The 21,591-nt window shown below is 61.0% G+C and overlaps 1 protein-coding gene across 4 annotated transcripts in view; it reads left to right on the top strand.

Moving 5' to 3' along the window:
- The first annotated feature begins 1,364 nt into the window (after positions 1 to 1,364).
- The window catches only part of AGRN (agrin), an 81,175-nt gene continuing 60,948 nt past the window's right edge, over positions 1,365 to 21,591 (top strand). For all 4 annotated transcript variants that reach the window (XM_083802502.1, XM_083802501.1, XM_083802500.1 and 1 more), the window contains exons 1-2: positions 1,365 to 1,565; positions 7,851 to 8,112. In XM_083802502.1, the coding sequence (XP_083658628.1) occupies positions 1,380 to 1,565; positions 7,851 to 8,112 (448 nt within the window). In that variant the 5' untranslated portion in view covers positions 1,365 to 1,379. The remainder of the gene's footprint in view (positions 1,566 to 7,850; positions 8,113 to 21,591) is intronic.

Genomic DNA, 21,591 nt, shown 5'->3' with positions numbered 1-21,591 from the left:
GTGTAAAAGCGCGGCACTTGTGCTATCCCCAGACAGATTTATGGGAGCTCTGGTGTTTTGATCTCTCCAGGGGAGAAGGTAGGCTTGGACAGCATTTTGAGCACTCAATATGATTCATTTGTTCCTATCTTCGAGTTAATTTGTGTTTATGTTCCAGAGGAGAGAAGAAAAAGGATTGGCACGTACCCGGCCGCGGGGGCAACCAGCACGAGAAGCCATCCCCAAAGCTCGGAGGGTGCTGTGCGCGGAGAAAGGTGCCCACCCACGAGGGACATCGGGGCACACACCGTGTCCTGCACCGGCTTCGTGGCCCTAGCGTGGCCAAACTCCACCTGCTCGGCCCCAGGTCACAAACGCGCCTTGTTTGGGGCCGCCGAGGAAAACAGCCTTGTAAAAACGCCTCCGGGGGCCGGCTAATTTATAGAGGGGCGAAACAATATCCCTCCCCTGGTGCCACTTAACTTTTCATTTCGCAGCAGCGGTAATCGCCCGCGACATCTGGAAAAATTGCCCTCCGCTCCCTATGGGGGAGGCCAGGGGCAGAAGGTCAGGGTGCTTTGGGGGCAGCCCCGAGATGCTGCCCCCCCCCCCCCCCCCCCAACAAGGGGACCAAGCCCCAGGATCCGGCACCGCCCGCGGCCGGTGGCAGCGGCACCTCCGGGGGTCCCCGGCGGATAGCAGCCGAGCCTCAGTTTCCCCACGGGGAAAAGCGTCGGGGGGGGCACCCCGGGAGCGAGCCCCCCGCGGTGCCCGAGGTGCGGGAGGGTTGGAAGCGGGGTCCCCCCCCGCAGCTCTCCAGCCCTGCGCGCCCCAGCGCGGCCGCCCGGAGGAGGGGGACGCCGCCGGGGGGGCCCTGCCGGGGGGGCGGCAGGCTGTGTGCCGGGCTCCCTGCACCTTTAAAAGTCTCCTCACGTCGCCGTGCCGATTAGCCATTAACCTGCCGGCAGCTCCCTTGCCTGGGGGTGGCGCGCTCCCGGCGGCTCCGCGCTCCCGGCGGCTCCCTCCTCCCTCCCACCCCCCCCCCCTTCCCTCTCCCCCCTTATCAGCAATTCAGATTGCATGCAAATCTCCAGGCTTTCTTACAGGGGCAAGGCAGGGGACAGAGCATTTCTCCCCGGCCTCGGCTTCGGGGGAAGAGAGAGAGAGAAGAGATATCTCCTCCTCCTTCTCCTCCTCCTCCTCCTCCTCCTCTCGGGATTTTCCTCCTTCCCCCTCCCCGCCTCCCTCCCTCTCTTTCTTTCCTCCTTTTCGCCTCCTGGAACAAAAGTAACCCCCTTTTTCTCGCTCCAGCCCTGCCTGCGAGCGGCCCCCGCTTTGTCTGGCCGTGCCGGGGGGCTAGGGGGCTTTGGGGGGGGGGTGGGTGGGGGGCGGCGGCGGCGATGGGGGGGCGAGGGGCGGCCGGAGCCCTGGCGCTGCTGGCGCTGGGGCTGGCGCTGGGCGGCGGCGGGGGGAGCTGCCCCGAGCGGGAGCTGGAGCGCAGGGAGGAGGAGGCCAACGTGGTGCTCACGGGCACGGTGGAGGAGATCATGAACGTGGACCCGGTGCACCACACCTATTCCTGCAAGGTGAGGGGGGCCGGGGGTGGGGGGGGGCTCCTACGGGCTCGGGGGGCGCGCCCCCCAGCTTGGGCGCAGGGGGAAACTTCGCGCCCCGCCGGCGCGCGTGTGGGTTTTTTGGTTTTTCTTTATTTTTATTGTCGAAACGGGAGGGCTTCGGTGGGTAATTAGGGTATTTTTAGACTGCGGAGGCTCGCCCCGTCGCTGCTCCGCCGCCTGGTTCGAGGGGGAACCTCTGGAGGTTGCTTTTTATGGGCATTTCCCCGCTTTGCGCCGCGCCGAGCCGATTCCCAACTTTGCGCTTCGGGAGGGCTCCGGGTGCTGCGGAAGGTGCTCGGAGCCGCTCGCTGGCTGCAGCCGCAGCTCCCTGTTTGCTTTAACAGCATCTTGAGTTCCTCTAGCTCGAGCTATTGTTTAACTACGAATCTGGCCTCTGGCTACGGTTTTTCCCCCCCACCCCCCCCACCCCCTTAAGCTGCGAGACGGTGAAGTACCGAGCAACCTGAAATACCATCCGCCTGGTTGTCAGAAAACGTGCTGGCTGCCTTAACCCTTCCCAGGGCAGGAATCCTGCCTGCGAGGACTTGCTGCTGCCTCGCTCACCTCTTCTCCCCATCCCCTTTTTCCCCATCCTAAAGCACGCCGAGGTCCCCGACGGGTGCTGGTGCTGCAGGGGGCCTTTGGTGATGCCCAGCAGCGTGCTGGTGGGAAAGGTCTGCCCCGGCCTTAATTTGAACCGTGGGGTTGTCCTCGCTTCTGGAGGACCTCTCGGCCCTAGAAACTAGTGGAAAAGCTCCCGTCTAGTCCAGCTGGTGCCTGCTGCTCCACGCCTGCTTCCCCTGCTCTGCCCCCCGCGCTACCGGAGGGTACAGTCTGTACCCTGCTCGCGTAAATTAGATCGCGGCCCCTCCGGGCTGGTGCAGGGACCGTATGTTTGCGGCGTGTCTGGCACATCCTGGGTGCTACGTGGAAAACTAATAAGCCGCTGCGAGCAGCCGGTGTCGTCCTGTGGCAGCTTGGGGCACATATGGCTGGGCGCGGGCCGCCTGATGCTGGGGCAGGGCTGTAGTGCGAGGCGGGAGGTGTTCGTCTGAAAAAAAAAGTGGTCCTTTCCTCCTAGCTGGTGTAAAAATCCGTGCTTCATCTACACAGGCTTTGGGTCGGGAAAAATGTTTTGTCCGTGCTCCTGTGGTGGTAAAGCTGCTTGCTCAGCAGCCCTGCCTCTGGGAGGGTGCCATCAAGTACAAGTGGGAGCACCGTGGGGCGAGGAACCTGGTGTGGGGAAGCTTTATTTGAAACCCAGGTGGCATTGCTCAGCTCATGAAGATATTTTCCTGCTCCTCTTTCCTAAAGCTGTCCCAAGTGATGCTGCGGAGGTTTGTGCCACTTACTCCAGGGTTAACTGTAGGGCCCTTCTTCTTCTGAATTGGGTTGTGGCAGCTCCTGAAGGCCAGAACCTTCCCCTAGGGTTTCTTTCCAGTCCTTAAAAAGAAACCGAAAGGAGGAGAGCCTTATCTCCTGTCATCCGTGGCAGTGCCCATCCCATCCCGGTGGCATTTACTGCAACTTCCGTAACGCCTGGCTGCGGTGCTCCTCTCCAGGGACCTTTACGTGGTGTGCACAGAGGGTTTGGAAAGAAATGGGGTTTGAGGTGTCGTAAGGACCTGAAAAGGGATAAATCAAAATCTCTGCTAGCTGCGTGACGCCCATGACTGGTGAAGGAATAGTTCTGCAGCAGCAAAACCCTGTTTTTACTCTAAGATCTCCCCGAGCATTGGGAATTGCTGTGGATTCGAGGGCTGACAGCTGGCTCTGCTTCTTGCACAGCACCTTGACCCCCAAAAGGGGCGCTTTTGGCATTAAACCTGGCCGCTGGCTCCTGCCCTGACCCCGGTGCTTTGCTGAGCCAGAATGAGTCAAGGCGCAGAAGCGATCCTGCTGGCGAGAAGACACGTGTGTGCTTCCCCCTCCAGCCCCCTGCTCGCTGCTCCTTACACCCCGAGGTTGCCTCCGAATGCCGCGCTTATCTCCCGACGGGTTCCTTATCTGCACGGGAAGCGCGAGGGCCAAGTGTGCGGGAGGAGTTGCCCCGAGCCCACCCCCAGAAGCGTTGCTGGTGCTGGGTGGTCCGCGGGTGGCTGCGTGCTGCAGCCCTGCATTGTTCTCCCCAGCTAAACCCGAAACCCTCCCCGCCGGGGCCTTTGATATCTGAAGAGGGAGCGCGATGGAAATGGGAGGCTGATGGGAGAGGAACACCCTGAAATAGCTACCAGCCGCTCGGTGCTACTGGAGGGGTTCATAATTAGGAGTTTTCTCGGTCTCCTCTTCCTCGAAGTGATGCTGATGTGCCCCTTCGCCCAGGGATGGACTTGGCTTGGGAACGAGGGCTTTGCTCCTTGCTGGGGCCCTGGACTTTTTGTTTTTTTTTCGCTCTGCTCAGCCTATTTGCAGCCTGCTGCCGGCATTGTCCTTCGCTGCTCCTGAGCCCTGTGCCGTGCCTTGTTCTGCTCTGACCTGATATTTCTGGAGGGAGCTCCTATTTATAGGACAGATGCAGGTTCTATACGCGCTATAGGAAGCGTTGGGAAGGATGTGGATCCTGTTCCGAACAATGGAGCCCACGTTTTGGGGGAGAGCGGTGGAAAGGGCTGGGGGAGGCAGGCTTGGCGCTCTACTAACTCCTGCAGAAAGGGCTGCCGAGGTCTCCTGGCGACCTTTCCTACTCTGACCCAAGTGTCTGCCCTCTTCTGAGGGCTCTGCTCACCTTCCTGGGTACCCCACGAGCCCAAGGTTTGTGTTCCTACAGCGTTTTCCCAGCGCCGCCCGTGCAGGTGGTCCCGTTCCCCGCTGCGCCGGACCCCTGAGGTGTGCTGGAAAATGCTTTTACTCTCCGGGTTTGCACCGCACTTAAAAGCTACTTCTGCGAGGTTCTGCCTGAATAAAGTCCTCACTGTTCTCGCTGCACCTTCCCGCAGCTGCCAGGAGCCTTGTAAAACAGCCTTAATCCAGTGTTTTATGTGCTCCGTGGTGAAAGAGTGAGCGAGGCTGCCATGGGGAAGGGACCTTCGGCAACCAGGCTCCTGATTTTTATTTTTATTTTTTTTTCTTTTTCTCTCTCCCTTTTCTTCCCCCATCCGTGCTGTAGCCAGTGAGTCACCAGTAACAAGGTCTTAATTGTGCGTGGTGATGAATGGGATGCCCTACAGGTAATCGCTCGGGCTTTGGTGCCTTCCCGGCCATTCATTATAGAGGATGAGGGTGGGGAGAAAGCTGGTGGACTCTGATGTTGCTTGTGAATGCTGTGGCCTGGCTCGGCGAGCTATGACTACAACAGCCCTGCTAATTAACTCAAATTACCATCTGCTTCAGGAGAGGGGCTAGGCTTCAGCCATTCTTCCCCCGAAGACCTAACTGTGAAAATGCCCCGAGTGCTACCTTCCAGCAGGACCCTCGGGGTGCTCTCCCCGCCTGCCTCTCTTGATTATTATTATTTTTTTCCCCCCCCCAACCCTTTTGTTCCCTTTGTGTTCTGGGTTCTGCTCCCGCACCTCACCTTGTTGCAGCCTGAGCGCTCGCCCTGCGGGGCCGCTGCCGAAGGAAGAGGAGGTGGGGCCGGTGCAGCCGAAGGAAGGTGTCTTGACTTGACTGCGGGGAGAAGCAGCACCCCGGGGAGCTGCCGGCAGTGCCGGCGAGGCAGGAGGCTTGCAGCGGAGCCGTGCGGGATGGGGTTCGTGGCGCTCGGCACCCCGGGGCGCCCTGCAGGCGGGTGTCCCCAAAGGGGCTCCTCGGTGCCGCGGGGAGCGGATGTCTCGGTGTGAGCGCTGGGGTTCCCAGGGGATAGGAGGGAGGGAAGTTGCCTGTCGCAGCCCCCCTCCCTCGCCAGCTGAAGCTCCCTCTGGTTGCTGCTCGGCTGCTGGCGCCAAGACCAGAGCCATGGGTGCCGGGGCTGTGCGCGGCGCTTGGCTGTCGGGCGGGTAGCTTCAGGAGGCGTCGCTTCCCCGGCTCGTCTCACCCCAAGTTTGGGCTCTGTGGGGCAGGATGACAGCCTGACCATGAGTTATTCCTCGTCCTTTGGTTTCTCAGGGCATCCCCTTAGGTCCGAGGGGAGCTGGTTCCCTTCTTCCTTGGAGGCAGCTGTGCATGAGCGCATGGGTACAGCACCTCCTGAGATCCTCACCGTGTGCCTCCTGGTCCCGTGGGGGCAGATTTTGATGTCCGCGGCCCCTGAAGCCTCCTGCTTGGGACTGAGGTAGCGCTGAGCTTGTACCCCTGAAATTCTGGACTTACATCTTCAGAAAGTTGCGAGATCCGTTAAAGCTCATGAGACTCATGTTCCCCCAAACCCCCAACGCTTTTTTGTAACCCTCATGTCTGAACCCTGCAGTGCTGGATTTTTGTGTGCATGTTCTGTAGTCACTGAGTAATGGGATGGAGGCATCTGGCAGGGAGTGAGAGTCTTTTTTTTTTTTTTTTTTCCCTCTGAACAGCCCCAAAGAAGTCTGTAGGGGAGCACAATGCGCGCGAAGGGCCGCGCGGGGCAGGGGCCAGCGAGCTGCGGTCGCGGAGAGCTGCAAGAATGGCTCATTCTGGAGGGGGATAATGTCTGCTCTGTGCTCTCCTCCTCATCTGCAGCAAGCCACAGAACTAAAATATGGCAAGAATAGGGTCTGCAGCGTGAACAACTGACTGCCGCCGCCCTGGTGTCCCCTGGGGTGGGGGAGACCTGCCCGCAACATCGCCTCTGCTCCCTGCGTTCCCTTTGTGGTTGTGCTCCTAGGGCGCACACCTGCGTGCTTCTTCCAGAGGGAGGCTCGAGAGCCTCCTTATCGCCGATCCTCCACTTCCCCGGCCTCCTCGGTGCTTGGCACGGGGTGCTGAAGTGCTCTCTGGGCAGCGGAGACGGCTGGAGAATGCAGGGGACGAGGCCCTGGAGCTGGTGGAGGTGCCGGTGGAGGGGGAGATAAAGCACGCCCCGAGCACGTCGAGGCTTTCTGGCCCATCAGGGGTGGCTGGGGATGTGTCTCTTATCACGTGAGCAATAAATCATTCATTTTAGGGCTGCTGCTTTCATCCTCTGTGGGTGTGTTTGGGGGCAGCGTGGTGCCGGAGCGGGGCTGGCCAGCAGATTTTTGCGCAGCTCCCTTTTGGGGCAATGGGGAGGTCTGTGCCTGGTGGAGGTCCAGGGAGGCTGGCCTGGGAGCTGAAGAGGAGGAGGGAGGGACCGACTCTTGCGGCCAGGACCGATTTTTTTTTTTTTTTTCTTCTTCCAGAAATTTGGATGATTTAGGGGAAGCTGGCTCCTACTGCCAATTCCTCTGTGTATTTTAGCAATTCCGGTCTGCTAACGCGCAGGTTGTCTGCAGTCATTTATAACAAAATAAATCTCCTTTGCCATTTCTGCGTGGAGTGCTATCCCCTCTGCCTTCTGTCTTCCCAAACCACCGGTGCCTTGCCAGAGCCAGAAGATCCCCTGGGAGTGGAGGGGGATCCCTCTGGCTGAGACCTGCGTGCTGCCTGGGGACCTGCCTCGGGGTCCCTGGGGACAGAGGCGATGAACGGGGGCGGGCGAGCTGGGTCTGCAAGCACGCAGCCCAGGAGAGAGCCTCCTGCTAGGGATTTGGGTTCCTTACCAGCAACGGGCAGCAGTTCTCATTGATTATTATTATTTTGCCCACCCTGGCTGCATGCAGTGCCCGCTGCTGGAGAGCAGCATCCCTGCCCTAGCTGGTTGTGCAGCAGCCGAGATGGTTATTGTGGGTGTAAAGGCTAAAATAACAGTGGAGGGGAAGAAGTTGCTTAGAACATCTTTATTTTAGTAGTTTTCTGCAGCAGGTTTTTGCTCCGGCACAGGAAACCTTCCTGCCTGTCCCTGGGCACGAGGGCTTTCCCTGTACCAGCAGGGGGGGAGAGGCAGGAACAAAATGTGAATTTGGGGGCTTGAGAGGCAGTGATGTGTCCTGGTGTGAATAGGGGAGCGAGTCCCTTGCTGGGAAAAACCCATGTGGCTGAGGGTGTTCCTCGCCCCTGCCGTCTCCCGAGGGCTCCAAGCGCCCCTGTTGGGGCGCTGGGTGCGATTCTGGCAGAAACGGTGCTCGCTGTAGCCTTGCCCACGCGTTTTGTGCTGTTAGAGGGCTGCCTAATGAAACGAGCTCTGCGGGGAGGCTCTGCCAGCCCGAGCTGCTCCCGAGCATCGTGTGACAGCACGGCTAGAAGCAAACGGGGCTGGAAGGCGCCTGCCGCCCCGGGTCGTGGCTGCGCGGAGCTCTCACCCTCTCCTTGTCCTTCTTGTCCCAGGTGCGAGTGTGGCGCTACCTGAAAGGCAAAGACATCGTCACCCACGAGATCCTCTTGGACGGCGGCAACAAGGTGGTCATCGGCGGCTTCGGGGACCCCCTGATCTGCGACAACCAAGTCTCGACGGGGGACACGCGGATTTTCTTCGTCAACCCGGCCCCGCAGTACATGTGGCCGGCCCACCGCAACGAGCTGATGCTCAACTCCAGCCTCATGCGGATAACGCTGCGCAACCTGGAGGACGTGGAGCACTGCGTGGAAGGTGAGTGGGGCGTGCTCGGGGCTTGCCATCGAGTTTTTGGCACGCGGTGCCGCTGGCCACGGGGCGGGCGCGCTTGTCCTGGCTGTGCTGGGGGCAGGGCCTGGCTGCTCTGTGGATTTGCTTATCGAAGGGATGGTGCCTGGCATTGCCCTCGTTAGAGGTGGTGATTGCAGCCAGGTGATGTTGGTTTGTGTTATTTTTTTGGTCCGGATTTATGCAGGCTCTCAGCCCCCTCTGCAAAGCATCTGATGGGGCTGGAGAGGTCCCGCTGCAAAGCCCTGTCCTGGCACCCCTGGGGAGTTCAGGCTCCTCACACCTGAGTTCCCTTTTTTTTTTTTAGGTTTATTGCTGAAAAGTTAATGAGTTAACCCAGTGGTGAAGGCCTGTCCTTCATCACAGCGACTCCCAGCTCCCGTGCCTGCTAAGTCAGCCTTGCGGACTCGTGCAGGGACGCGAGAAGCCGGCTGAGCTCCCCTTGGGGGCAAAGCTTGCTTCCCCGGGGTGTAACCAGGTCGCAACCAAGCCGAGCGATTTAGGAATTTGGGGGGGATGAGCAGTGCTTTTGTGTCGTTGTGGTGAGCCTCGGTGTCCCTTGTGTGCGTCATCTTTTCCTCGGTGCCTTTGTGCCCGTACCCAAAAGTGTCGTGCAGGGAGGGTGGTCACAGTGTGCTGAGCTCGTGGAAGAAATGCACGCAGAGTTGGCTCGTGGTGCTCTTCTAGCTCCGCGGGACGGCTCCTGTGCCGAGGAGGTGGCTGAGATCCTGGCACCGTGGGTGCAACAACACAGCTGCTGGGAAATGGCGAGTGGGGGACAGCCCGTGCGCCCTCTTTAATGGGGTCCTGGACCTCCAGGCACGGAATAATGCCTCCGCGGAGAGCAGATCTGCAGAGGGTTGAGCTGGTTGCCCAACCACCGCGAAAACATACTTCTGCAATCCCTCACTCGCTGGCTTCTCGCTTCCTCCCTCTGCTCGTCCTGTTCCAGCAAGAGCTCCGGGCTCGTGGGGGAATGCGGTGCCCCAAAAGCCCTCTGTGGGGTCTGAGCACGTCCCGAGAGCAGATGAGTAAACAAGGGCAGGAATGCAGGAATTCTGCACAGGCAACAAACAAACACGCAGCGCGGCTCCCTCCTCCCCGCTGGATGTGCAGAGCAGAGGCCGTAACCCCGTTCTCCAGCTGTGAAGGCTGCCGGAGGTAAACGACCGAGCTCCAAGTCCTCCGGGGCTGGGAAAGTGCCAGCTCAGCACAGCGGCACCCGTCTCGAGTGGCTTTTGCAAGAGGGAGAGACACCGGAGGTTTCCTAGCAGATACGCACCCGTTTTGTACTGCGATCCAAAGGCATCGGCCCTATCGGAGGGGGGTGGGAGAAGGAGGAGGAGGAGGAGCGCAGTGTGGGTTTTTTGTTAAACCTGAGCAAACACTCGGAGGGATTCTGTCTTCGCCCAGCTTTGTGTTCCTTGGCACGCTCGCGTCGCGCGCGCTGGGCTGGCTGAGCTGGGTGGTTCCTGCTTGTGGTGAGGGAGGCTGTCCCTGGAGGCCCAGAGGAGATGGCGAGGGATCTGATTTTCGTCCTGTACCATAGATTTGACTCCGAATTTACGTGGGACCCGCGCCTGCTCCCCTATTCCACGGGGGAAATTCAAAACTGGTTTCTTTAGTGCGATGCTGATTAAAACCCCCGTGTGCAGCATTTGGCCGTGTTGGCCAGCTGGGCTGGGACAAGGAGCACCGAGCCCTGTCCCCACGGTGGGGACACATCCTGCAGCTCTTCCTACAGAGCATAACAGGGCTGTGGGGCTGTGCCCCGCGGCCCTACAGGCGTGCTGGTGCAAGCAGAGGTGCGTGGGGCCTGCGTGCTCTGGGCTGCAAGCAGCGTGTCCTCCCGTAAGCACATCCTGCTGCGAAGGTTTTGCTCTGTGACCTCTCGTGCAAGGGAGCTGGAGGTGCCAGAGCTGGGCCTGTTTGCAATTTCTCTTTGCCCTGTGATTAAATCGCAGGTCCGTGGGTTTATTTTCCCTCCCTGCTATGCTGACGCCCTCTCTTGATGTCAGGTAGCAGGCGATTCTTTGCGTCTCTCTCCTTTTTTCCAATCGCTTTGCTCCCTTTAATTAAGGCCCTCATCCCGAGGGCTCCGTGGGACGCTGCGGGCACGCGGAGAGATGCCCAGGGCTTGGGGACAGCAGCGGGGACATGCGAGGGCTGGAAAACAGCCTGGGGGGAGCTGGCCGTGCGTGGTGGACCTGCCTTCTCCAGGCTGGTGACACCTGCCCGGACCCCTGCGGAGGAAAAAACAAAAACCAGGGAGCCCCGAGCTGCCAATATCTCATCTCCAAGCGCTGCGCAGGGGAGGTGCAGCAGTTCTGTGCTGTTTCAGGCTGGTTTGGCAGCTCTTCCAGTGCCTTGATAAAGCCGCCTTCCTTGTCACATCCCCTGGACTTGTTTTCCCTTTTTATCCCTGTCTTGGAAGCCTGGTTGTTGTGTGCGCATCCTGCATGCTGGCTGCACCCCGGGACAGATCGACCCTTCCAAAAATGAGGTTTCCTCCAGCTGTACCCAAACCTCACGCCTCTCCCGAGGTGTGCGTGAGCTCCGCTCAACTTGCCCAGCGTAGCTGAGGAGCTGGGCTCTGGGAGGCCGTGAAAAACCGGCCATGAGAACCTGCTCCTGCCGCCCTGGGAATCCTTTCTGAGCTCTGAGTCTGAGAATTTAGCTCCAGGACTTGTTTCCCATCAGCTCCCCACAGGAGGGTTCAAAGCGAAGCTGCCCAGGACGCTGCGCTCCAAGGTTAAAAACAAACCTTGGAGAGCTTTTGCAGAAGGAATTGGAAGAATGGTGGCAGCTGGATGGAAAAAACACGGATGTTTTGAGAATCTTCATCTCCCGTCGCTGCGGCTTGGAAAAATCCTAGAGACCAAAAACCTTTCCTGCCCTAAAAAGGGGAGGGGGGTTCAAACCAGGGCGAGTCTGTGAAACAGCTCAGGTTGGGGGTTGGAGCAGTGATCGGTTTGGTGATGTTTAATTGTGTTAAAAGAGCTCCGGCTGGCTGCAGCCGAAATGTAGGGCTTGAGCTAAGCCTGCGAGGGGGCTGCAGGAGCCCCCCCGGGGCTGGGACGATGCTCGAAGGGGGATGCTCGCTCCTGCCTCTGCGGGAAGGCGCACGAGGGCTACCCTCGTGCAGGTTTCCCCTTGCTCTTTGGGACATCTGGATGAGGTTTTCTGGGAGAAGATTTACCCGGTGAAGCACAGCCTTGCTGGTTTGGTGCCTTTTAACCCTCGGTATTGCAAAAAGGGGGTCGGAGTCGCAGTGCTTCGGGTGTTTGAGGCTCCGTCCCCTGACAGCGCCATCGAGCACCCGCTTCTGGAGCCCGGGAGATGTTCCCTGGGTGTGCCTGGCTCGTGTTTCCCTTTGATCGCGACTCCACTCGGAGAAAATTGAGATTTTTGTGTGCGGTGTGGGAGGGGCAGGCGCTGACTCCAGCGTGAGCTGGCTGGGTGGAAGGAAGTTCAGCCGAAAGCCACGGCGGAGCCCTGGTTAATGAGAAGCCAGGGCTCCTTCCAGGCGTGATTTGCATGAACCCGGGTGCAACAGCCCCGGCTGAGATTGTTCTGCTGGCTGTGGGGATCGGGCTGGACTTTGAACCCCCTGGGAAAAGCCGTGCGTGAGCGCAGTGCGTGGGGAAACCCGACAGCCTCGGGCACGGGGTGCTGTGACTGCAGGTCCTGCCGGTGGCTCGAAGCCCCCATCCCAGGGCAGGACGCCTGCAAGAAGCTCCTTGCCTCGTGCTTTTTCACCTCAACTTCTCGGATGAGGTGGGAAACGGCGCAAAAAGTGGGGTTTTCTCTGAGCCTTTTGGCTGGGATGGATGCATCCTTCGTGGTGGGGCAGCCCGGGGGTGATGCTCTGCACCCCCCACAGGGGTCCGTCCGGCGCTGGGAGAGGCATCCCTCGGTGTGCCCAGCCCTTCCCGAGCTTTTTGGGGCTCCTGGCCACGGGGCAGAGCTGCTGGGGTGCCTGCAGGTGCTGCCACGAGGACGCCAGCAGCCCCTGGGGACGCTTTCCCCCGGATAGATGCCCGGACTGAAGCTCTCGGCTCTGGCTGGCGTTCAAGATGCGCTGTGCTGCAGATGCTCCATACATTTAAAAATGTCACTTAGCTCTCATTAAAATCCTTATTATAGCCAGTCCAGAACCCTCCTGACTCTTCATCTCTGTGGCAACCCTATTAATTACTCCCGTGGAAGAACCGCATCCAGCCTCGGCTCTCCCGTGTTTTCACCCAGGGAGATGGCACCCCCCTCTCCTCCAGCTCCCTCCTCTATAGGGTGAGCCCGATGGTTGCTGAAAAATCCCTCTTTCACCCCGTGCCCAAAGTTTTTTGGTGGACTTGGGAGCGGGATGGCTTTGAAAGCACCTCCAAGTGACGTTGCCCACCCCGTTTCATCATCTCCCTCTTCACTTTTATTCCCTCCTCCCTTTCCTTCGAGGTCCGTGCCTCTGCAGGACCGAGACGTTTTGTTCCTGTAAGCCAGCCCATGCAAAATTTCCTTTTCAGGCCCCTTCCAGGGGCTGTAGGAAATGCACAGTAGGCTCCTCTCAGCAAGGAAATCGCTGGCACGGGCTCGTGTTAGGTGATGCAGGCTGCGGTCACTTCCCATGGCCGGGTCTCTGCAGCCCTTCACCCCATAACGATTTCTTTTGAATCCATCCCTGGCAATTCTTTGTCTCTCCAAACAGGCAAGGGAGGGGGCTGGAAGGGTTGGTGCGTGGGTTTCTGCTTAAAGAAGGATTTTTTTTTTTCCATTTCTTTTTTTTTTTTTCCCCTCTCTTTTTTTCTTCTTCCTCTTCTTGGCTCTGTTTTGAATTGAAGATAATGAGAACAGCATCAACACCTCCGGCTCGGGAGGGCGAGAAAACCAGCCGGCAGCTGTAAAAATGTAGTAAACCCAGAGGGGGGAGCCCAGAGCTGCGAAATCCTGGGGGCCCCCTTCCTGCCCCCCAACCCTGGGGGGGGCAACTGAGTGCTGGGGCAGCCGGAGCTGGATGAGGCCCCGGTGCTGGGGATGCTGCAGGAGCCTCCCTGTCCCCGTTTTAGCCCCGGCTGGGGCAGGGGGGAGCCCTGATTTTTGGGGGCCAGGCACAGGGGTCTGCTGCCCCCCCCTCCCCTTTCCCTCGCGTGGTGGTAATGCAAAACATCCCTCGGGTGTCGGGCAGTAGCTGAGGGAGTCGGCTTGTTTAGCAAATTCCTACGGAATTTTAATCTGGTGGGGGAGGCTGCTGCTCCGGGAAGGCTCCTTCGGCCCCGCGCCCAGCACGTCCCGCCGCGTTTCCCTGCGGGATCAGCTGGGGCTTCCCGGCCAGCATCCCCCTCCGTGGTGCTGGCTGCGCTCCTCTGGCGAGTGCTGGTCCCTGCCCGGGTGCTCGTGGCGCTGCTTTTCCCTTGTCCATCCCGTAACGAGCCGCGGTCCTGCTCCAAGCGGTGCCAGCAGCCCCCACCTGCAGGCTCTGCGCTGCTGCCGCCTCCGGTGGGCTTTTATCCCTCCCTTCCTTAGGGACGTGGGGTGGGAAGGACAAGTGGAGAGGCAGATATTACGAATTCCCATATGGGACCAGGCTGAAACGTGTCCCTGTCCCGCTCTTGGTCCCCGCAGCATCCTCTCTTTCTGCTCTGCGATGTTTGGGGCTCGGTAATATTGGCATGAGGGTATCTCAGGCTGCTGCAGGGAGCTGCCCCGTGGGCACGTGGAGCCTTTGGTGGCACGGGGGGCTGCAGGATTAAAGGAATCCCCCTTCCTGAGGGGCTGCAGGCAGCGGGTGCTGGTGGTGGGAGGCTTCCCGCGGGCTGTTCCCACCAAGGCTGGCTTCTCCTTCCCTCCGAGCGTCTCCAGCTGAGCGCCAGCAGGCTGGGGGCTGGCAGCAGCATCCCCTGCATCACCTGGCTCTGCAGAAGCGTTCGTCTCCTCGAGGTCCTGTAGCCAGGTGGGATTTTTTCTGCCTCACTGCAGTGAGGCAGATGGGGAGCTGTGTCCCCCCTCCAGCTGGGTCAGGGCTGGGGGCCTGCCCTACACCTCGTGTGCTCGGGGTCAGCGCTGCTGGTGCTGCAGGCGGTGCACCGAGCCCTTCTGCCCCGACCATTGCTTTTCGTTCCTGAATTTTGGCTCCGTGTCACCAGCTCAGGGTGACTGTAGGCTTAACAGGAGGTTAAACCTGCCCAAACCTTCCCTGCCCCTCCTTTCCCTGCCTGCTGCCTCCTTGCACAGCCCCGAATGCGCCCTGCTCCTGTCGCTTCCCGACCTGCTGCGAGCCCCAGTTTAACCGTGCACGTTGGGCTGAGCCCGGCTACAAATCCGTCTCCTTTTACCTCCGCGACCAATTTGCAGCAGCCAAGCCCCGAGCAGCCCCATCCTTCTGGCAGGGGCAGAGCTCGGGTCTGGTTTTTCTCAGCCGCAACCCGCCGCCGCCCGCCCCAGGAGCCGCGCTCCCTTCGTGTCCCGGGCTTGCTGCCGTGCGTGGGCACCGGGAACAGCCAGGACACCCGCGGAAGGGATGCGTGGGGGCTTCCTCGGTTTCCAAAGGGCACACGCGGAGCCGTGCCGGGGCTCTGCCCCTCGGCCGGGGGCCGTCTGCTTGTCAGAGCCGCCGGCCGCACGCCCCTGCGCCCGCCCGGGCTTGCTGCTCGCTAATCCTCGCCCCGCAGCGCGCCTCTGCGCTGTTCGTCTTGCTGAGCGCTCCCCAGAGGTCCCGCATTCCTTCGGGGTGACTTCCAGCGGCCGGGGAGCTCTTTGATGGGGTGGGTGGGGGTGCTGGGGGGGCTCCTCTCCCCTTGGGGAGCGGGGGCTGCGCTCCGCGAGGGGCTCGAGCTGCTCCTTCCCCACAGAGGCTGTTCCAGCCGCGCGTTTTTCTTGGGGCAGCTGCTTCTGTCCTGCACTTCCAGCTCCCCGGGATCGTTTTCTTTGGTTGGTAAAGGAAACGGGACCCCAGTGCTTTCAGCAATTGACTCCCGATTTGGCTAATTTCAGTCTGGCTGCAGCACCGACTGCAAAACGAAGGAGAGGATGTGAGGCTTCGGACCACTCGTCCTTATTCACTTTGAATTTTTCCTCAATTTTTCCTCCCTTGGCTCTTCCCATGTCCCGTAGCCACTCGGAGCTCTGTCCGTCTGCCTCCCAAATCATGGCAAGCTTTAATGGCGTGGGGTGGCACAGGCTGGGTCCCTCCCTGGTCCTCCCCAAAGCCCATGCGCATCATTTTTTAAAATTTTTTACTCCAGGATCTCACTTCAGGAGAAGGGAAGCAGGCTAAAATGGCTCGGCAGGCCTCTCTTGCGTGACCGACGTCCCCTTCCCACCTCGTTTTTCGTTCCCTGCCCTGGCGGTGGAGGCTGGGAGGGAGCTCCGTGCTCCCGGAGGGCGCCGTGTCATCCTGACGGGCTCTAAGTGCGTTTTCTGGCTGATATCAGGAAATATTTCTGGCTGTGCTCTCCGTCTTGCGGGGATGCTAATCAGCTGCAGGGAGCTGCAGGGAGCTGCAGGCCTGGCTGCGCCCCTGCAGCTTCGATTTGGGGGTGATACCCACGTAAAACAAGGGGAGCAGAGGCTGAGGAGCTCTGCATCTCTGCAGTTGTGTGCCCCAGTCCTGGTCCTTGGTTCCCCGTTTGAGGCTCCTGCCTCTTTGGGTTGGACCCAGGGGCTTTGGGTTGGACCCGGCCTCATCCAAACCGCTCGGGGCGAGCGCTTGGCACGGCAGCAGGAACACCAGAGCCCTGCTCCCAGCCGGGCTGCTGGCACCCGACGCGGGAGCAGAGCCGATGACAGCGAAATCTTCCTCCGGGGGCCGGCCGGCATCGCTGCTGCCACCTCCTCGAGCCACCCTCGATGCTTTTGTGTCACCTCTGGGTGCCCCGGGCACTGCTCCCCGCCAAGACCCAGCCCCGGGTGCCCTGGCAGCGGGGACGTGCTTTGGGCTCCTTCCTGCAGCCCGTTCCCGACTCCGGCGCCAGCAGCGGGGAGCCCGGAGCACGCTGATGGTGTGTGTGTGGTGCCGAGGGTGTGCTGCCAAGCGTGCTCGTGGCCTGTAAGCCTCGGGCTGCTCCTTTCCCAGCCCTGTGAACTGCTGGCATCCCAGCCGGCTGCGGGAGTAGGCGAAGAAAAGACGCGGTGGAATCGGGCTCCGTGATCTCCTTCACGAAAGAGCAGGGCTGGAGCTGGTTTGTGTGTATTCCAGCGTAAACCCTACAAATGCAACTCATCCGTTCCTACAAAACGGAGGTGCTGGAGCTCCCCCTTCTTATTGCTCCCTGTCTTCAGAGCAGGCTCCAGTCCTCTGCAGCAAGCGCCTACGGAAGGTGTGAGTAGCACAGGAAGGTGTGAGTAGCACCACCAGGCAGCGTAACACGGTGGGACAGGTCCGTGCTGGTGGTTATGGTCGTGCTGGTGGAAATAAAAAGGGGGCTGTGGGCTCTGCGGGGACCAGAGGTGTGCTTTCACCGTGGGATGCTCCAGCTGGGTCTGGTTGTGGGGTCAGGGACCGGGAGGGATGCTCGGAGCCCCTTTGGCCTCGTGTGGGTGCTGCCTGGTGCCCAACGCAAGCACCCACCTGGGGCAAACGGGCCTTGGGGTTTCTTCCCAGCCTTTCGTGCTGGGGGTGTTTGTGGCAGGAGGAGGATCCCAGCCCAGATTTCAGCCTGGCTGGGTGTACGCGTGCTCCTACCAGGCCAGCCAGCTCCCCTAAGCAAAGGGTCGCCCGAGCTCAGGGTCCCCCTGAAGCCCCCAGGCAGCAGGAGGGGGGCCGGGGGGCGGTGTGGGATCGAGCAGGGCGCTGCTCCTCGCCAGCTCCCACCCGGCTGCCAAGCTCTGACTGTCTTGGCTCTGGCACGGTTCTCCCCGGCCAAAAAGCACCGTATCTTGCTCGGTTTCTGGGGGAAAAAAAACAATACTCCGGGGCCTCGAGTCAGCTCAGGCCTTCAAGCGCCTCTGTAACGTGAAGGAGGAGTTGCTGTACGAAGGCAGTGTCGGTCCCAAAGCGGTGGTGGGGTGGCGTAGAAGAGGGTGGGACATCTCTGTCCCGGGGCCCTTCCCCTGCACCCTCCTGCTCAATAAACCTTAATCCGCTCCCGTGCTGGCGGGCGGGCGGCCAGGGCTGGCATTCCTCTCATAGCTCAGCCAGGTACGGCGCGGATAAGCCCCGCCGGGGCGCGATCTGCTGCCGGGGGAGCACGTGGGGTCACCCCCGTGGCGCTGGCGGCGGTGCCGGGGCGCTGCCGACCCTCTTCTGGCTCTTTGAAAAGCGAGAGGTGCCTCGTTCTGCCCCTCGGTGGCTGTCCCGGGAGGGGAAGGCACGGCTGGTGCTGGGATGCTCGTGCGGCTGGGGGACGTCTGGTGCCTGGCATCGTGTGGCGTCGTTTTGGGACACACGAGCTCTCCAGTTTCCCAAAGGGAATTTTGTTTTCCGTGCGGCTCCGCTGTGAGCGGTGGTGGGAGGCATCTGGAGGAGACACGGGGATCCCAAAGGAGGTACCGGTGCCACGGGCTCAGACTGGATGAGTTCTCAACCCGAGCAAATGGTTGCAGCAGAGTTTTGGGACCAGTCTGTGGGCTCTGGGCTTGGCGAGGGGCTGTGGCTCCGTTCGGGACAGCCGTGCTCCGTCCTGGGGAGCCAGCCTTAGAGAAAACAGGATCTGGCTGTGTTTGATGAGCCCAGCTCCTGCACGCAGCCGGCTTCCCTCGGCTCTGCTCGCTGCGCCGCGCTGCCTGTTCAGGCAGCGGTGAAATCCCTGAGCAAATTGTTCCAACTGATGCTGTTTATCCAAGAGATAAAGCAGGATCAGCGCCTGGCAGGGCCAGGGGGAAGCTCGGTGGCGGCGATCTGCGCGAGCCCCATCGGGGTGAGCATCTCCGCTGCTTCCCAGCACCGTTCCCTTCCAGCAAAAACCAGTGCTGGCGAGGAGAGGGGCACGGAGCAAGGCTCGGGCTGGGTGCTGGGGCTGCTTTCTGCCCCTGCTGCGCTCCGGGAGCAGCCGGGTCTGTTGTGGGTTTGTTTACCGAGAGCAGCTCTCTGCCCCAAGTGCTTCCCCCCAGCCCCCTGCTGCATTCCTGGGCAGTGAGGCTGCCTGCAAACGGCGGCACGGGGACGCTCGGGTGGCCCCGCCGGGGCTGGCACCTCTTCTCCGTAGGTTGCGTTGGTCACCGGGGCGTGTTCGTGTGGCCTTTGGGTAAGTCCCTGGCCCGGGTGCCAAATTCCTGCAGCCCAGAAGCTTGGGAAGGGGGAGGGAAATTTCAGCTCGCCCCACAGCCAGCTCTGGGGACGCCTCTGGGGACATCGCTGTCCCCCGTGCGCACGGGGATGGCTTTGGCCACCGGCTCTGCTGCCTCGCTGAGAGGTCTCGTGTTTGGTGGCCTTGGGCACGAGGAAACGGGGAGGGAAGGTCCCCGTGGAGGCTGGGTGCTGTAAGAGCTGGACGAGATAAGGGGCCGGAAAGGGGTTAGGCGAAATCAGGAGGGGTGGCTCCATCACTTGTTGGGCGGCTGTGTAAATGAAGCCCTTTCTGGCTGAGGAAGTCCTGAAGAGTGATGCCCAGGCCAGGGGGAGGTGTTCCTGAGGGCAAGCCCGCTCATTTCGGGCACTCTTCATTTAAGCATCCGCTGACGGCAGCAGCCGGGGGGCTGCGAACCGCGGTGTCCTCTTGGGCTGCTCCTGCAGCACCCCCCGAGGCGAGCTGGGCGCCCCTCGCACCCTGCTTTTGGGCTGTCCCCCAGGCCAAGGAGGTGGGTGCTGAGCCAGGAGGTGGGTGCTGAGCCAGGCTCCCGTCCCGGAGCTGCAGGGCTCCCCGTGCCGCCGGGATGGCCTCGTGTGCCCCGTGAGCCCGCGGAGGCTGCAAGCCTGCTGCATGCTCGGGCGCTGGCTTTTTGCAGGGCGGGCACGTGGCTCCCCCAGCACAAGGCTGGGCAGGTCGCTGGGCTGCAGAAACATGCCTAATAACTGCTTTTTTTATTTTTTTTTTTTTTGGGGGGGGGGGGGAGCTGCTGGTGGGGTGGAGGGGACAGCGAGACCCCTCCCTAAAGCACTGGGGGGAGATGAGGAGGTGGAGAGGGGCTTTGCAGGCACAGGGGGGAGATGGGGAGACCCGGGGGAAGGTAAGGATCAAACACCGGCAGTGCCTGACCTCTCCTGCCTGCAGCTTTCCCTGCTGCACCGTGCCAGCCCTGTGGGCACCTGCCTTCTCCCCTGAATTTACCCAAAAACGTGGGCTCGACCTCAAACAACCGGTGGGTTGCAGCGCTCCTTTTTGGCCGAGACAGGAGCCACCAATGCGTGGTGCCACAGCTGGGAAGCCAAAACCCTAGGTGCCAGGTGAACCTCCTCCTGGGGGCTTGCCCTCTGCCCTTTATCTCCTGTGGGAAGGAGGAGAGCCCTGCTGGGGACAGGGCCTCGCGGTCGCCTGCTGCGCCCGGGAGCAGGGGAAAGGCAGCAGGGGAGGAGAAAGCTGCGGGAGGCTGAGTGGCACAGATTGCCTCGCCTCCGGAAAAACCTCTCTTATCTACACAGCCAGGGCTATTTCGCAGCGTGTCAGTGAGTCTCCCTGGGCAGGAGCAGTGGGTAGTGCTCCATCCTCCATCCTCGGTGCGCTTTCCCTGCCCTGCTCCGTGCTGAGTCCCCCCGTGAGCGCGCATCCCAGCTCGTGGTGCCCAAAGTGGGGTGTTAATTGCTGGCAGACCCCCATCTGGGGTCGAGAGGTGAGGCTGGGTGAACCTCTTCCCTCCCTCTGCGCTGCTAGGACTGTTTTTTGGCAGAAGGGGGAAACCTTTTCGCTCGTCAGCGCTGAGCTGAAGAGGCTCGGAGCCCGCAGCAGGAGCCGCGAGGCCCCTTAAACGCGCAGAGGGAGGCGCAGCAGCCTCCTGCCCCGTGCTGCGCCCCGACGAAGCTCTGCGTGCTCCCCTTCGCAACCTGCCGTGGCATGCACACCCTGGTCAGGTGGATGGCGTGTGGCAGAGAGCTCTGCCAGCCTGGAATGCCAGCTATGCACCCCCCCGAGACGCAGGCGCCTGCGTGCGGAGGTGCTGGCGGCTTCCCCGCAGCGCTGGCGCCGCGCCGGGAGGGTTCGGACACCGCCAGAGCTTGTCGGAGGGTGTGGATGGGGAGGGCTCCGGAGGCAGCACCCCTGGTAGGGCGTGGGGAAGGCTGGTGCGAGGGCTGGGGCTGGTGGTTAGGGCAGGAGGCTGCCACGGAGAGCAGCTGGCATCCCTGCTTGGCTTCTTGTGGGGACTTGTGCAGGGAGCCTGGGCTGGGTGAACCCTCCCCGGGGAGGCTGCCGCGGTGCCGGGGTTTGCAGAGGGTTTGCCAGCAAGGAAAAGCAGCGCTGCCTGCCCGTGATCGCCACTGCAATGGGATGCTCGGTGCTGGGGAGAATGGGGTTCTGCCGTCCCGATGCCCCTGGCTTGGCAGCTCGTGCCTGGCGAGCCCAAGTGGGATGTCCCGTGCGCGCACGCTCCCCGCAGCATCCCCGTTCCCTCCTCCTGCAGCTCCTTGTAAATATAAAAAGGTTTTAATCTCCTTACGGGGAGAAGCGCTGGTTATTTTCCGATGGCACCAGGCGCGGCGCTGCGCTGTTCTCTGCAGGAAGCTGGGGATGAAACTCCTAATCTTTATATTTAAAAAAAAAAAAAAAAGGTGATTTTTCCATTTGAGGCAATGCTCTGCAATCCCCTGCTCGTCCCGTGCCCGCTCCGGAGCAGCAGGTTCCCAGTTCCTGGGGGGTACCAGGGCTGTGGTGGGCAGGAGGAAGCGAATTCCTGCGATGCGCTCATAGGCAGAGCAGTTATTCTTAGAGGGCTGGGCAAACCCCGTGATATTACCAGGGCTCCTGCAGCCCTATTGCCAGGGTTTGTCGGCATCCCATAGGGACTGAGGCGTATACTTAGCTCTCGAGCAAGCCCCGTTCTGCTTGGTGGAAGTAGGATGGCTGGAGATGCTTCCCTTGGAGGACGGTTTTGGAGGATGCCCTGGAGGCGCTTCCCATGGAAAGCAGGTTTCTGCGTGGCTTTGCCAGCTCTGCTCCCAGCCCTGGCTCACCCCTTGGACCGAGTCCTTGAGGTTTGGCAGCCCAGGAGCTCACCCCGGGATAAGAGGGGTGCCAGCGGCACGAGTCCTGCTGCTTCTGGTGGCAGAGGCTTTTGTCCTTCCGTAATGCTTGTGGGAACCGTGGCCAAATAAACACCCTGCCCACCTCGCGTGGCCATCTAAAAAGCCAGGGGACAGCAGGTTCTTGGGGAGGTTCAGGTGTGGATCGTGGAGAGATTTGCACCCGCCGGTCCCTCCCGTGTCTTGCTAAGCTGCTGTGCTCTTCTGGCACCGACCCTGCCTCCCAGAACCCACGTTAGCGATGGGTAAGGACTGGTTTTCAGACCGAATTTTTCCAGCCGCTCACTTGTGCCCGCTGCCTGTTGACCGTGCGAGCGAGCAGCTGGATGACGTCCAGCTGCGGA

The sequence above is a fragment of the Anser anser genome, assembly GCF_964211835.1.
Source record: "Anser anser genome assembly, chromosome: 17".
Taxonomy (NCBI): Eukaryota; Metazoa; Chordata; class Aves; order Anseriformes; family Anatidae; genus Anser; species Anser anser.
The sequence above is the reverse complement of the archived record's forward strand: the minus strand, read 5'-3'. Positions and strand labels throughout refer to the sequence as shown.